General features: G+C 34.7%; 1 protein-coding gene across 1 annotated transcript; it reads left to right on the forward strand.

The window, feature by feature from the left end:
* Window positions 1-14,427: 14,427 nt before the first annotated feature.
* Window positions 14,428-15,923, forward strand: LOC149142033 (delta-selinene-like synthase, chloroplastic). The gene is made up of 5 exons (XM_089451385.1): window positions 14,428-14,556; window positions 14,741-14,928; window positions 15,047-15,223; window positions 15,351-15,582; window positions 15,807-15,923. Exons 1-5 carry the CDS (start codon window positions 14,428-14,430, stop codon window positions 15,921-15,923), a joined length of 843 nt encoding a protein of 280 aa, XP_089307511.1.
* Window positions 15,924-16,129: the final 206 nt, after the last annotated feature.

Consider the following 16,129-nt stretch of genomic DNA (forward strand, 5'->3'; position numbering starts at 1 on the left):
AAACTCAAAACTTGATCGCCAATGTCAAGATAAAACAACTTGAAAACAAGCTCAAGGAGGCCAAAAAATACCAAAAGGATGAGGGAAACTTGGAGATGCTTGCTGAAGAATCCATGAAGCTATAAAAATCATATTTTTACACCTTCCCTCCAATTTTGAGCTAATTCTGAGTATTTTGAGTATTTTGAGTTTTTTGAGAATTTTTGGTCTAAGTTCAGAAATTCAGTTGCTCCAAAAGCGCAGCGCCTTAGCACTGCGCTTTTTCCTCAGGCCTACATTTGAGGAAAGGTCTAAATTTTTGGAAAGGTCTTGACATCCTCTAAAACCCCATTTTCCCAGATTTTGTAGAGGTGGCTTAGTTCTGGAGAATAATGCAAAAAATGGCAAAAAACTAGCATTTGGACCATTTTTTGACAGGGGCTGCACTTATGGAGCGACATTGAGAGAATGGATGTTTGATGGTCTTCCCATGCCCAAATTCATAAATTCAAACTATTCTGGAAGCTAGACTTGAAGGGCTAGTTGACCATTCTCTAATATTATCATTTTGACCCCTATAAGGCACTTGAAAATCAGCTCAAAGTTGACGCTGTGCTTTAGCACTTTCTGTGTTTTTATTTGGAAAATTTCATTGTGTAAATTTTCTAGTTTCTAGTATGACTTGGTCAAAGTCAAGATTCTCTATGTAATGGCACTAGTTATGAGGCTAGGTGATGTAGGCATGAATAAATGTACATCATAGGTAGTTTTTTGTGTTTATTAGGCCTCATAAAAGAAGCAAACTCCTAAACAAACTCTTCATGAAGTGTTTGAGTTTCACCTTCTCACTCTCACCTATTGGTTGAGAGAATCTTGGAGTCAGTTCCTCCACCAAGGAATTCGACTCCTGAAGGTGGGAAAGTGGTATAGGAGAGTCTATAAGTATCATTTCTCCTCAGGAGAAGGGGGTTGAACTTTCTGTGAAGGAGGCTTGCATTGTAATCATCTTTTAGCTAATAGAGATACATGTTGTAGCTATTTTCAAGGAACTCTAGACCAGTGAGTTCATGGCACTCGTACTTCATTATTTTTGTTTTCTCATTGTCTAAACATCTTTATCTACATTATATCTCTTCTTTCTATGAATGCCTTGTGATAAAATACTCAAAATTCTTGTTTTTCAAGCTTTGTTATCTAGTTTTCATAGTTATGTGTTTTGTCTTCCTAAGCTAATGAAATCATGTTTATTTATACTCATTAGTTTCTTCCAGACTATATCCTCTATACTACACTGACAAATACTCAAAATTACACCATGGCTTTTGATATCTAGCTCCTTCTTATGTTTTCTCCTGCATTCCCACAACCTAGACCTACTTGTGGCTCCAAACCCTAAGTTCAACAAATCCTTGAAGGCCAAATTTTCACAAAAAAAAAAAAATACTCATATCTAGTCTAAAAGCCATTCACTTTAAAGTCATATCATTGATAAGAGACTTAGAGAGATCCTTCTCATGCTCAGTAGGGATAGCTACTGAGCTGAAGTGGTTTGAGGCTACCCTTGTCGATTTCCTTTTCAGCCTAGGAGATTGTAAGGACTAACACTTTCAATTTAAGCACTACCACCTCTTTATTTCTTTCAATCAATTCCTTTTCTAGGATTTCCTTCTCATTTTCAACCCGATCCAACTCTTTGGTTTGTACATGCTTTGCGTTAGGGTCTTATAATTTATAGGATCATCTCATGATTATCTGTAGATTTTTTTTGATATGAGATATTGTAAATAATGTTTCATTCTACAAATTATTTCCAAGAAAAGAAAAATAAAAAATAGAAAAAAGAAAAAGAAAAGAAATGGGATATAGAAAAAAAAGAGAGATATATATATATATGTGTGTGTGTGTGTGTGTGTGTGTGTGTGTGTGTATGTGTGTGTGAAAAAAAAAACAAAAGGAATAAAAAAATATGAAAAATAAAAATAGCCCAAATAAGTGAGCTAGTTTAAATGCCACATTTGTGTTAAATAAATATGTTTTATTATTTAATCGCACCATTTAAGTGTGATTAGATTAGTTTAATAAAGCTATTAATTAATGCATAGTTTAAGCATTATTAATTAAATGTTAATAAAGTTAGTCGATATGATGCTTTGTTGTTTTGTAATAAAGGTCGAGTTATAAACAATGTTCGTGATCTCACCCACCCAGATAAACGGCGAGCGATCACTTCGGACCCCTGCCCTGCCCCTCAGACAGTTAATTAAGGGGGGGTGTTTGAAAAGTTGATTCCCCAAATTCAACTTTTATGATGCGGCGCTCCCTGGTGGACTTCTAACCCCCCACCTAAAACTTCTTACCACTCACCCGCCCCTCTTAAATCAGTTTTTCCCTCTTCCTATCTATAAAGTGACTGTTAACACCACTTCCCACTCCACTCCATCCCGTCACGCCACATGGCACATCCCATCCACTTCGCTTGCACTGTTGTCTCATCCGACTCTACTCTACCAAATGGTGCATCCCTATGCTTGTCATATAATCGTTTCAACACCTACATGTTCCCAAATTGATGAATTTATCATGTTAAATGAATAATCGTCCAACGGTAAGTGATCTGACCAATAAAATCATCAAAACCCTGTTCAATCGACTTTGTTTCTATGACATTGCTGCAAATTCCACGACAGTGAACCCACTACTATTAATGCAACTAGTCAGTAAACCAAAGTGCCACCACAACTAGTCAGTGAGTCGACCTGTCACCACTACCAGTCATCGGGCTACTAGTGCTGTCCGACAAAATTCCCGAGTAATTACAACATTTGTTTCTTTCCTTTCCACCATGTCTTCTAAGGGTAAACCCAAATCTATAGTTGAAAACCCCATGCTGCCCCCTATAATTAACTTAGACCATCAACCATTAGTCGATGAACATAATAAAATTTCTGAGACCAGTTGTGAGTTCGACCTCTATGAACACTACAACTGGTTAAAGCAAAGATTCCTTGACCTCAACGACGAATTGAGTCTGTGGGACTCCTTCCTACCCCAATTCATTTTTCCTCAGACCTATAAATTTCCAAAATTCCTTGCATGGTGCCATTTCAAGTACATACCCAATCAAAGGGAGATTGTAGCACAAAACAATGATATTCATTTCACAATTACCCCTGATTCCATAAGCCAAATAATTCAGATTCAAGATTCTGCCTCTCTAAAACCCTTTTTAGTAGATTCCCTCATGGAACTCTACAAAAACTTCACTTTGCCTCACAGAGCCAAAATCTTTGAAACATTTCTACCTCAGGATGTCCAATTGCCTAAGAAAAATCCTCCTTATCCATCCTCCATGTTCCCTGAAATGACAAAGCAAATTATCTCAATAGTTTCTTGTTTACTGGATTATCAATCTAATCAGTGGGTTATGGAAGCCATCATAGGGTTTTTATCAGTTTTCTCAACAAGTGAAAGGTCCTCAGTTATCTTCAATTACAATGAATTCCTAGCAGAAGCCATCCATGAATAGTTCCTAAAGTTTTCTATAGAGGGGATTTTTAAGTATGCTTAAGTTTTAGTGTATTTGATTTTGTTCCATCAGGCAGATAAGTTTCAATTTCCATTACAAAAATTGGATGAACAAGGGAATGCCTAGTTTTTGATTCATTGGAATTCCTTGGTAAGGAAGCATACCAATGAATTCACCTTTAGTGATTATGTAGACCAGTTCTTGTATATAGTTGCTTTCCTATTGAATAATGATGCTGAACTGAGGATAGGACATGACATAAAAATATTTATACATCTAAGTGAGCAAACAAATACAGGTGACTGTTACCAGTACCAAGATTACACTAAGATCAAAGTGTATGGGTGCGAATTTCCTCCATACAGGTTTCCCAAAATTGTTCCCATGAGAGATTTTTCACTAGAATATATTAGACAATTGATTAATATGGATGAGCTACACTTGGTGGTAGCCAAGAAGAAATATCAATTCAATATTAATACAAAGGTTGGGCCTTTTATTTGCAATACCAGGACAACAACCAAAGAAGCAAATCTTCTCCTCAAGAAAATGAATTTTAAATTCAGCTTCACCTGGTCATATGAACCTTTGGGAATAATTTTAAAACTAAGAGTAGAATAGAATACTACTCCCTACACTCATACGCCCAAGCCAAAAATATAAAAATATATGAATCAAGGTCAATGTCAGGAAAATAATTTGCAAGAGGCAGAAGAACAAGTACTCTCTACAAGGACATCATAGACTCCAACACCACATGAAAATCAAGGAAAAAGACCAAGGGAGGATGTTTCCCCTTTAGTCAGATAAATTTAGGGGAAAGAGTTTCATATTTACAAGAAGAGACAGAAGACCAATCCAACAGAAGAATCCTTTAAGGAGGAAAATGTACATTCCAATATAGTTTTGATAGGCCCCTATACTTCTACCAGGAATGCATATATTTGCATAGAATCTCCATCATATTCAGGTTCCCAAGAGCCATTGGACACATCTCAGTCAGGAGAATTGGTTCATGACCAAGCTAAACCAAATAGATTTGCCAGGTATAAGGAAATTAAGAAGAAAAATGAGATTCTAAAAGCTACTACCTATTATGAAATTTGGAAACATACAGCATCCTCACAACATAGGCTTCTATTTGCCTTTGACACAGAGAAAGGAAAGATGCCGATAGCCTTCCTCCAAGCTAAGGTTCCTTTTCCAAAAACTCTAGACGATTACAAGAATTCTATATTTTCTTTTAATGTTGATCAAATCCATCCCATTGATAAGATGTAATTACACAAACAAACAGGTGAGATGTTGTATTCAACCTTAACAAACTCAACAATGGATGCTTTAAGGCTGCAAGCTTCGGTCAACAACATTTAGTCCCAACTCAAACTAGAAAATATATCTTTTTTAACTAAAGACACTAAGATTAAGTCTTTAGAGGATGTAGTAATCAAATCGGGATATGATCCTAGTAATGTGAAAGTTGCAGAGGAAATTATAAAAGAAAGAATGATGACATTGTAGCTCTAAAGAAGCAACTCAAGCTTCCGTCCACAAACCAAGGAAGTTGTAGAACTAGTGAAAGAGAAAGAATACATGTTCAGGATTATCATTGAAGAGAATGGGAAAATTAAAGAGATGGAGACTGAAATGGAAAAATTTCTAAAGGAGAAAGAACAATCAACACAATTAGCAGTCATTCCACTTAGAGTAGTCCCGATTGTAGGTACATCGACAGTCGGAGCTTCCACTTCTACAACCATCATAGTTGAAGCATAGTCTACAAACTCATCAAGAGAATTAGTCAAATCAATGGACGACCTGTTTATTAGAGGGCAACATTTTGAGAAGCTAAAAACTCATCTAAATAATCTCTAAGATCAGAAATTAAATATTGATAATGCGTACATTACAGAGCTTCAAAAGACTCACAGGTTAACTCAAAGAATTTAACAGTTAGAGAATGAATCTTCCATGGTCCATACAATTGTAGAGGCAAAGGAGAACATTTGAGTGGAAATCAATGAAGCTATGACTGAAATTTGGCCTTCCATTGAAATAATTTTTGAGCAAGAGGAATTAGTGCCAAGACCAAAAGAAGTTGTTGAAGAAATAAAAGAAAGTTTGGGATAGAAACCAGCTGAAATCACGACCATAATAAGGATTATAAATTCAAGGACAATGAAGGAAATAGAGGAATTTGAGATTGCACACAGGATAGAAACAATCCTTGAGGTGAGAAGAGTCCTTACAAAAAGAAACTTGATGCTACAATTAGAAAATAAGTGCCATAACTTGGAGGCCAACATTCAAAAGTTCCACAAAAAATTCAATGTACTTAATCGAAAGGGGTTTCCAGGTTTGAAAGGAATTGGAGATAAATTGGTTCAGTTAGATGATTATCAACATAAATTATACTCCATCACCAGAGATAAGTCAAAATTTTCCACCATAAATGGAACCATCACAAGAAAAGCTTTCATGGAAGGTTTTAAATTCGGTTTACTTATCAAACATCAGATAAAAAAATTGTTTGTAATTAATCCCACCTTCCAGAAATATACCAAGGTGGATGAAACCTACAGAAGGTTAATCAAATTCTCCACCCTAGATGAAGACAGATGGGATAAACTATGCTAACTACTTGAGTAAAATAGTTGTTCATCTTCAAAAGAAAAGAAACATCTTTTCAAGAGTCAACACCATAATCTTCAAATATAGTGCCAAAGAGCTACAACAGTTTTATTTCAGTACTATTTTTGTAAACAATTTTTAGGATATTTTGTAAGGAAAATCTTGATATTTTAAATCAAGATATTTTGATGAATTTGTATAAATACTTCATAATTTGAAGTAGAAAGTGTTGTAACTCATGTGAATAAAGTAGATCCTTGATGTAAAGATGTGCATGTACTGACGTGATCATTTCATTAATACAAAAAGTTGTTCCAGGATTCATGTGTCAGGCAATTGGTGAAGTTTCCTATGTTGTAAAATTGTTATTTTTCCAGTTTTTCATATGTTCTTTTGGTCTTTATTGTTTAAAGAATATTAAGGGTTGAATTTGTTTGAATACACTCTACTCTTGCTTATAAACAATATCTACGTTTTCACACTGATATTAAATATAGAATTCATCGTAGTATGCTCTATGTTTAATTGAATCTAAATATTTTCATCCCATTCATTCCATAAATGATCTAAATATCCAAAATATTGCCCTACCTTGCCCTATTACATCTACTCTACAATTCTTTTATTTGATCACCCAAGACTCATTGACTCCATGCCCAATGGATTGTCCTTGCAGTTTCAACCAAACCTTCGAAAAAATCAAACTCAGAACTGAATAACTAGCCTAATATATCAAAACAAAAAATCTAAATCATATAGAGAGATCCCTCTCTAAAGCTGGAAGGGTTAGATCCCAACTTCCAAAGTGGTTTTGTGGTTATCTCTAGGTTTCTCTCACACCCTTGGGAAATTATGGAGTGATAACATTCTGGCGACCATATTGGGGACTTCGAACAAATCTGATATAAAGTTAAATTTTTCCTTGGTAAAAATTGTATTTCAAAGCGTAAGGCTATTTCAAGTGTGTGGCTATGAAATATATGTTATTAAGGGTGTTTTCCACCTAAATTTATACATATTTCTATCTGTAAATAATCTATTACAGATCTGGCTCCTAGAAAGATATAAACTATAGCTAATCCAGATCCTAAACCACAAAAAATTGTAGATAATCTTGAAAAAACTTGTCAGAAACAAGAATTCTACTGAGAGCCAAGCAAGTATAAATCCACTACCCAGATTTAATTATCTCCCTAAAATTTTTGTAACTATAGAGGATATTGAGTTTGATTTAGCTTCTGAACATAACCTCTTTCGTACTAAATCTAACAACGTTGTACTTGATTTATTTTTTTGATGAAATCATTTTAAAACCTTATATTTCAAAGAATCAACATGTTAATCCAAAATATGATGAAGATGTTATAAAATAGTTTAATAAGCTTGAAGTTTTGGTGATTGAATTAGATCAGGCTGTGCATAAAGCTCTTATTCATCAATCATTTAAATCTTCACCTTCTTCTTACTGCCTCATCACCAAACCCGCCTTTGATTCCCACTAATTTTACTGCCTCATCACCAACCCCACCTTTGATTCCCCCTAGTGTTACTGCCTCATCACCAACCCCACCAGTAATTTCACTTAGTACTAGTATCCCACCAGCGATTCCACCTATTTCTATTACCCCTCTAGAGATTCTCCCTATTTCTACTACACCTCCAATAATTCTCCCTATCACCAGTGTACCCATTTCATCTACTATCCCTACCACCACCACACCAACACAACAAAGTACCATCCCACCCCCTTTAAGACCTTCCACATCCACATCCATTGTAGTTACATATTCCTCTCATTTACCCATCATGATAGCTTGATATCCCCCCCTGGTCCTAGCTAGACAACTTAATTCCATGCCACAAGATTATAAGAGCTGAATACCTCAATTTGATGGCACAGGGCCAATCACTGCTCAACAATGTATAAACAAAATGAATGATTATCTAGATTTGCAAGATTTTGATGATGATAATGTGAAAATGAGACTATTTGCCCAAAGTCTTATAGGAGAAGTTAAGAAATGGTTTAAAGTATTGCTATATGCCTCTATCCCAAATCTCGAACAATTTCACCAAACTTTCCTCAAAAGATTGGAAGTAAAGAAGAATCCTCTCCAAATCTTGGCTGAATATTAGAGTATAAAGAGATCCCCTGATGAAACTATCCAAGACTATTGCACTAGGTTCAATAACATTTACAACTCTATCCCAACTGCAATACAACCCCCACAAGGACTAGTTCTGATCAAATTACCAGATGGATTTGATCCATACATGTCTTACCAATTGAGGGAGAGGAATCCTGCTACCCTTGAGGAAATGTAGAGGAATGCAGTCAGTGTAGAAGAAAATCTGTTGGCAAAGAGAGTTAGGTTAAAGGATGACAGGAGAGTCAGTATTAAGGAAGAACTTGCTTCTTCTTCATCAGATGTTAAGTTGGATACCTTAGTTAAAACCATGGAAAGAATGATGGAAAGGATAAGTTTAACTGATAGGGCTCCTCCAAGGGATAATCAAGGTGGTCCTCCAATTAGAAATCCTAATTTTAGCAAAAACCCACCTCAAATCAAACCAAGAGAACAAAGAGGCAAAAATTATCAGCAACAAATTATACCTCCTTTCGAAGAGAATTATGTAGATGAAGAATCTGAGCTACCAGAAAATCATGAAGAAAATCAAATAAACTTATTTGAGGAAAATTAAATTGACCACATTTTCTTAACCAAAGAGGAGCAAGATCTGTTGTTGTTATCGAAATCAGAAGTCCTCCCTTTAGAGTCAAATGATTATAAACAAGGATACCAAAATGCTATCATGGAGGTGCATGAACAATACAATTTTAGAAGTAAAAAGGCTACTGAAAATCCTCCCAATAAATTTTAGAATGACACCCCTTCTACTAGCCAGTCAAAAGATGATTCTCAAAAGGAGACTTCTAAACAATAACATCTAAATATCCATGAAATAGATAAACCTCAGACATCTTTCAGTACTAAAAATGAATTGGCCAAGGTAAAAATTTTGATTCCTCTCACTGAATTTATTAACAAGAATGCATATAGATCTCAAGTCATGAAGGCTCTAAAGATAGGGGAAGGGACAAACACAGACAACTTAACTGATGACCAACTTGAGTTGTTTTTTGGACTTGAATTTGAAGGGAAGTCTTAGGATGGCAGTGTGCCACCTTTCTATCTTAGTTTGAACATTCACGACAAAATTCTGCACAATTCTATGCTTGATTTTTGTGCTTCACACAATCTTATGCCTAGAGCCATCATGGAGAAGCTAGTATTAGACATAACAAGACCCTACAAAGATTTATATTCATTTGAATCCATCAAAGTGAGATGCTTAGGTCTAACCAAAGATTTATTTGTTACACTCATCCAAATACCAATAATGAGTTTGGTAATGGATATTGTAGTGGCAGACATACCTCCCAAGTATGGAATGTTGCTATCAAGATCATGGGGAGAAAAGTTACAGGGTACTTTGCAAATGGACATGGCCTATGCTACCATTCACGTTTTTGGTCAGCAAAGAAGGTTATATAGGGAAACATTAATGAAATATATGGTGAGTAGTCAAGACAAACCAAATAATTATCCCATGTACTCTGTGCATTCAGATATGGACTCCTTTATTTCGTATAATGATGAAAGTGTAGAGGAGGAAGTGTCACACTTGGAAGTTGAATTGAGTAAGACAAAGGATATAAAATTAGATACTGAGAAACAAGATGAAGAGGGATAAGCCCTTTGGAATATGGATTTTTATGGGGCTGTGAGCAATGAAGGTGCAGGGGCAGGAGTTTTCATCTCAAAAACACAAACAAATATAGAAAAGGGACATGCTTACAAGCTTAATTTCCAATGTACAAATAATATAGTTGAATATAAAGCAATGATTTTGGGACTGAAAATTTTGCAGAGGTTGGGATCTAAAATAATTTATGTGCATGGGGATTCTGAACTCATCATTAACCAAATTAAAGGTGAGTACTTGGTTAAATACCCTAGACTAAGAGCCTACAGAAATGTAGTTTTAGATTTTCTGCAATATTTTCCTGAATATCAATTTTTTGTCATCCCTAGAGGGAAAAATATTTTAGCTAATGATTTGGCTACTTCAGCCAACACTTGTAGAATGACATTCCATCCAAATAGAAAATATGAGGTGGAAGTAAAATACAGGCCAGTTGCTCCAGATAATGTAAGATATTGGCAGGTTTTTGGTAGTGATAAGCAAGTAGAAATATTTTTATAGTTGAAAGAAGAGTTTGAGTGTGTACATATTGATGCAAATAATGATGTAGATGAGAATATGAATGAAATAATGTTGAATGAGATTGATGAAAATTCGTAGGCACTTGAGGTTCTACAATTGAAAGACAATGTGTTACCATGAGGATTGGTGCCATTAGAAGGGCTGTTTGATTTTAACGATGTAGCCAAAAATCAAAAATAGAACCTGTAGGAGATGAGGTTGAGGACTGTAATATAGGTACTGAGGAAAGTACTAAGATTGTAAAGCTGTCCAAATCCTTGCCTCCTAAAGAAAAACATGAATATATTAAGCTATTACAATAATTTTACGATGTTTTTGTTTGGAGCTATGAAGATTTGAAATCATATGATACCAATATCATACAACATACCATTCCCATTAGAGAAGTTCAAAAACCATTCAAGCAGAAATTAAGGAGGGTAAATCCATATCTATTACCTTTGATAGAAATGAAAGTTAGAAAGATGCTTGATGCAAAAATCATTGTACCTAATATTTTCAAAATGAATTTCTAATCTAGTGTCAACAAGAAAGAAGACACGAGAAATAAGACTCTGTGTAGATTTTAGGAATTTCAACAAAGTTTTTCTCAAGGACAAATACCCTCTACCTAAAATGGATCATATCTTACATAAATTAGTTAGTTACAACATAATTTCTTTGCTGGATGGTTTCTCAGGATATAACCAAATTCTGGTACATCTTTATGACCAACATAAAACAACATTTACTACACCTTGGGGAACCATTATGTATGTAAAAATTCCCTTTGGCCTTATGAATGGAGGGGCCACTTTTCAGAGAGTAATGTATATTGCATTTGATGATGAGAAAGATAGGTTCATTGTAATTTACCTGGATGATATTATTGTATTTTCCAAAATAGAGGAAGATCACCTCCTACACTTGAGGAGAGTTTTTGAAAAATGCAAGAAATATGGTATTTACTTAAACCCCAAAAAATATGTTTTTGGTTTAAAGGAAGGAAAACTACTTGGCCATATTATTTCAAAACATGGTATCAGAATAGACCCCAATAGAGTTGAAGCCATAATGAAGTTTGATCCTCCCAAGAACAAAAAAGAAGTTCAATCTTTTATTGGTAGGATCAATTTCCTAAGAAGATTCATTCCAAACCTGGCTAAGATCTTGAGAGAAATCACAAACATGCTGAAGAAAGACACTGAAATAAAATGGAATAGTGAGGCTAAATAGTATTTTAGTGAAGTAAAGGTAGCTTTGACAAATGCTCCTGTTTTAATTAGCCCCGATTTTACTAAATATTTCATAATTTTATCTTTTACATCTGAACACACCATTGCAACAGTTTTGTTGCAGAAAAATAGTTAAGGATTCGAACAACCTATAGCTTTCTTCAGTAGGGCTTCGAGAAATGCCTCCTTAAAGTATAATATTATGGAAAAAAAAAACAATTTCTCTAGTAAAGGCTCTGAAAGACTTTAGGGTGTACATTCTCCATTCCCATATAATTGCATTTGTTCCAAGTGTTGTAGTGAAAGATATCCTCACTCAAATTGATCCAAATGGGAAAAGAGGTAAATGGATTGCAGTAATCCTAGAATATGACATTGAAGTAAGGCATACTAAGCTCATCAAAGGTCATGGATTGGAAAAGCTAATGGCTGAGTCAAATTTCCATGCACTAGACATAAATTTTATAGCTGCACTTGATGAACAGGGAGAGCTTGTGTTGGCTTATTGGGGCCTGACCTAGGTTCAAAAGTTTTTAGCCAAACAAATCCTACACTACCGGCCCTTTCAGAAATAGTGCGTAGAGTGTGGACTGAGGTGTCACTTGAGGTAGTATGGGAAGGTACTGGAACTAGGTTTCCTCACCCTAGGGATGTCTTGATGGGGTCTGGAAAGGTCGTGATCTGATCTTGTGTGCTTGTGCTACTCTGCGCAGTTGTCTGACCTTCACGTAGCTCTGTAAAGAGCGCGAAGAGGGGCTGTCTAGGTCTTTTATCCTTACTATGTTGTTATTATAGATCTAACTTAATTTTGTGGGCCTAGTAATCTTATTAATCATTCAATATTCATTACAAGTGCACACAACCATAAAATGTAAAGAGATGCATAAGAATAACATAAGCGCAAACACATAGATCTAACGATGTAAACTTTGAAACGGGAACTCTAGCCAAAAAACCCCGAAAAAACATCAAAAACAGTACTAAAAAGGAAAAGTGTGTATACTGGAACGATGCTTTTATTTTTTAGGGGTCAATTTAATGGCAATGACTACGAAATTTACTACAAAATTTTCGTGCGAAATATAGCTTCAAAATGAAAAAGTGACGATACTGGAATGATGATTTTTTTTTTAGGGTCAATTTTCAAACTTAAAAAAAAATGCTAGTAAGACCAAATTTTTGTGTTCCAAACAAAGTTTTTTATGTGGAAAAAAACACATTAATGTTTTTGGTAGAATATCCTTTTTCTTTCCTAAGTATAAATTCAACATGTTCTCAACCATAACATCAACATCAATGGTGCTATGTTTTTTTTTTTTTTTTTTGTTTCAATCCCACCATCTACTTCATGAGTAACATATTTCAATCTCTTCATGTCAAACACCATCCATTGAATTAATGGTCGGATCAATAATCCAAATCTATTGCATGTGACAAGCTCCTACAATCTCTTATATAGAATCTACTTTATATATCAATGTTGTGTCATGAGCTTTCAATTTGGCTATTCATTTCACATTTACTGGTCTCTAAGTGAATTTTCCAATTATTAACAATTACCAATTATTAACAAGTGATATAGAGGTAATTACATACTATATTTGGCTCAATTAAACTAGTCAATAGTTAATACTAATATGTACAATAGTTTAAAATCAATTTAACAATTAAAAATTCTTACAATGATAAAACTAGTTTTTTATGTCTGCAAAAATTCAATTCAACAAATATACTATTTGTAGCAAATAAATCTATTACTAGGGCTACAATGTTGCTATATAAATTTACTACAACTACTTTTTATGAAATAATTGCAAGGGCTATTGAAAGAAACAAGGTATAACCACTAGGAAGAAAATAAGGTACATCTAATAAAATACATTATGAATATGTTTTATAAAATACAATATAGTGGATAAAATAGAGTATAGCTATTTTACAAGAAAAATTAAATAATTTACAAATATAAAAAAAATGAAATATTTCCCAAGTTAGAAAATAACAATTTGAATTCATTGAAATATATATGGATAGAAAGAAAACATATTTATATATTTACACATAAAATTAACTTAAAATTAGCATCACCACTTCTTTAGAGTTGCCCTTACTCTAGAGTAGAATTGGTAATCACAAGCCTACACACACTAAACAGCAAGATTGGAAGCAATTACTCTTTGAATTTCAGGAAAAATGATTAAACACCAAAACAATAAAATCCCTTAAACTTATTTCTCTTAATTTTTATACAAAAACTACTTAACTATAATAACTTCCGACTAAATTCTTGTGTTTTTTCCCTTAGTGTCCAAGAATATGACCATTTTTAAGTGTTTATACTTAGTACCAAGTAAAAAAAACTAATTAAAACTTATTTCCTAGTATGAAGGAAGGTAGCCACTTCTTAGTGAAAAAACATATAAGTATTTATACTTAGTATGAAGTGCAACAAACTAGTTAACTAACTATTGCATCATGTGCTTATTTTAGCCTATAATTAAGCCAAATGGCATGAGTAGAATGACATTAAATTAACTAACTATTGCATCATGTGCTTATTTTAGCCTATAATGAAGTCAAATGGCATGAATGGAATGGCATTAGTGGTCTAAAATAGTGGAATGAAAAATCTTACGCTAACTTACGATTACAAAATTTTGAAATTACTATCAAACAAATTCAGATCTAAAAATTCATTTTGACTTCATACGCACAAGTCTATATATATATAAGCAAGCGGCTATTGTCCATTCATCAAATAAAATCGCATAGCAAAAGTGTAGTGCTATGGCTCAGATTTCTTGCTCTGTTTCCACCAAATTCAGCAATGAATCTTCCATCCCTCAATGCACTGCCAATTACCACGAAAACGTGTGGGACGATGACTTCATACTTTCTTTGAACTCGCCCTATGGGGTATACTTTCAATCTCTCTCTCATGGGGCCGATTTGTAGATTTGTCATCCGCTCTTTCCTTTGCTTTTAGTCACATATTTGTAGCTCTTTCTTTTAGATATTTTTGGGGGCTTGTTAGCTATCAGTGCCATGATATCTCCATCTTTGTGATCTATATATTTTAATTCCATTGTACTGGAATCAGGCACCTGGATATTATGAACGCGCTGGAAAGCTTATTGAGGAGATCAAGCATATGCTTTTGAGCGAAATGGAAGATAACAATTACGATTTAATCAAACGTCTGCAGATAGTAGATACATTGGAATGCCTTGGAATTGATCGACACTTTCAACCTGAAATAGAAATGGCGGCTCTAGATTACGTTTACAGGTTAGTCGTTTCCAAAGACGTGAAGAAATTTAGTTTAGCGATTACATATATCTGCACATCGATACTTTGGGGTTGTCTTCTATTCGTTCATTTAAAGCTGACTGTTTGAGCTGAGTAGATATTGGAACGAAAAGGGTATCACGGTGGGATCAAGAGATTTTCTCAGCAAAGATCTTAACACTACAGCTTTAGGTTTTCGGGCTCTCCGACTGAATCGTTATAACGTATCAGCAGGTGGTATAAATGCTATTGATTTTATATTGCATGTTAAGGTAGAATATACCCTTTTAATGTGGTCAGAAAGTACCAAGTGAAATAGTTCAAATGGTTAACTTAGTTCAGATGTAGTTATTGTTGTAGCATTAATCTTGTTTATTTCCTGAAAATTTTCATTGATTTAATTCGGTACGTATATTACTTAGCTACCAAGCAGGTGTGTTGGAGAATTTCAAGGATGGAAACGAGAAGTTTTTCGGCAATTACAATGGAGATAAGGAAGTGAGAAGCATGCTGTCGTTACTTCGAGCTTCAGAAATTTCATTTCCCAGAGAAAAAGTGATGGAAGAGGCGAAGGCATTCACACGAGAATATCTAAATCAAGTTTTGGCTGGATGTGGGGAAGTCACCGACGTAGATCAAAGCCTTCTGGAAGAGGTAAACAACACACACATTTTTAGGGTACCTGAAATTGAAAAAGGATGATGTCCATTGTTTATAGAGGATTTGACATGATCACTGTTGTTTAGGTCAAGTACGCGTTGGAGTTTCCATGGTACTGCAGTACGCCCAGATGGGAGGCTCGTAGTTTCCACAGAAGAAGCCGTTATCTCCCGAGTTATCACACTGGCTATGTGAATTATAATGGAAATTATCACTAGATACGTGCAGTTTCATTCGATATGCGAGTTATCACCATTTTAAATGCGATCTGTGAAGGATATGCGAGGTATCAAGCATTGTTTGGGGCGATTCGTAGCAGATGGGGTGATTCTTAGAATCGCCCCATCTGCTACAAATCACCCCAAACAATGCTTGATACCTTGCATATCCTTCACAGATCGCATTTAAAATGGTGATAACTCGCATATCAAATGAAACTTCACGTATCTAGTGATAATTGTCGTTATATATATGTTGTTATACGAGGGGAAATCCTTGATCCCTTCAATGAGTTGGACATTGAATGTTTTGGTTATCTATT

The sequence above is a fragment of the Pinus tabuliformis genome, chromosome X (assembly GCF_031772625.1).
Source record: "Pinus tabuliformis cultivar Carrire ecotype Pingquan chromosome X, CPIR1, whole genome shotgun sequence".
NCBI lineage: Eukaryota > Viridiplantae > Streptophyta > Pinopsida > Pinales > Pinaceae > Pinus > Pinus tabuliformis.

What these genes read in the sequence shown, in the direction of transcription:
- LOC149142033 (XM_089451385.1), top strand. Translation starts at nt 14,428, where the DNA reads ATGGCTCAGATTTCTTGCTCTGTTTCCACCAAATTCAGCAATGAATCT. An exon ending in CTTTGAACTCGCCCTATGGG is followed by an intron (nt 14,557 to 14,740) that starts GTATACTTTCAA and finishes TACTGGAATCAG; the next exon opens with GCACCTGGATATTATGAACG. An exon ending in GAATATACCCTTTTAATGTG is followed by an intron (nt 15,224 to 15,350) that starts GTCAGAAAGTAC and finishes TATATTACTTAG; the next exon opens with CTACCAAGCAGGTGTGTTGG.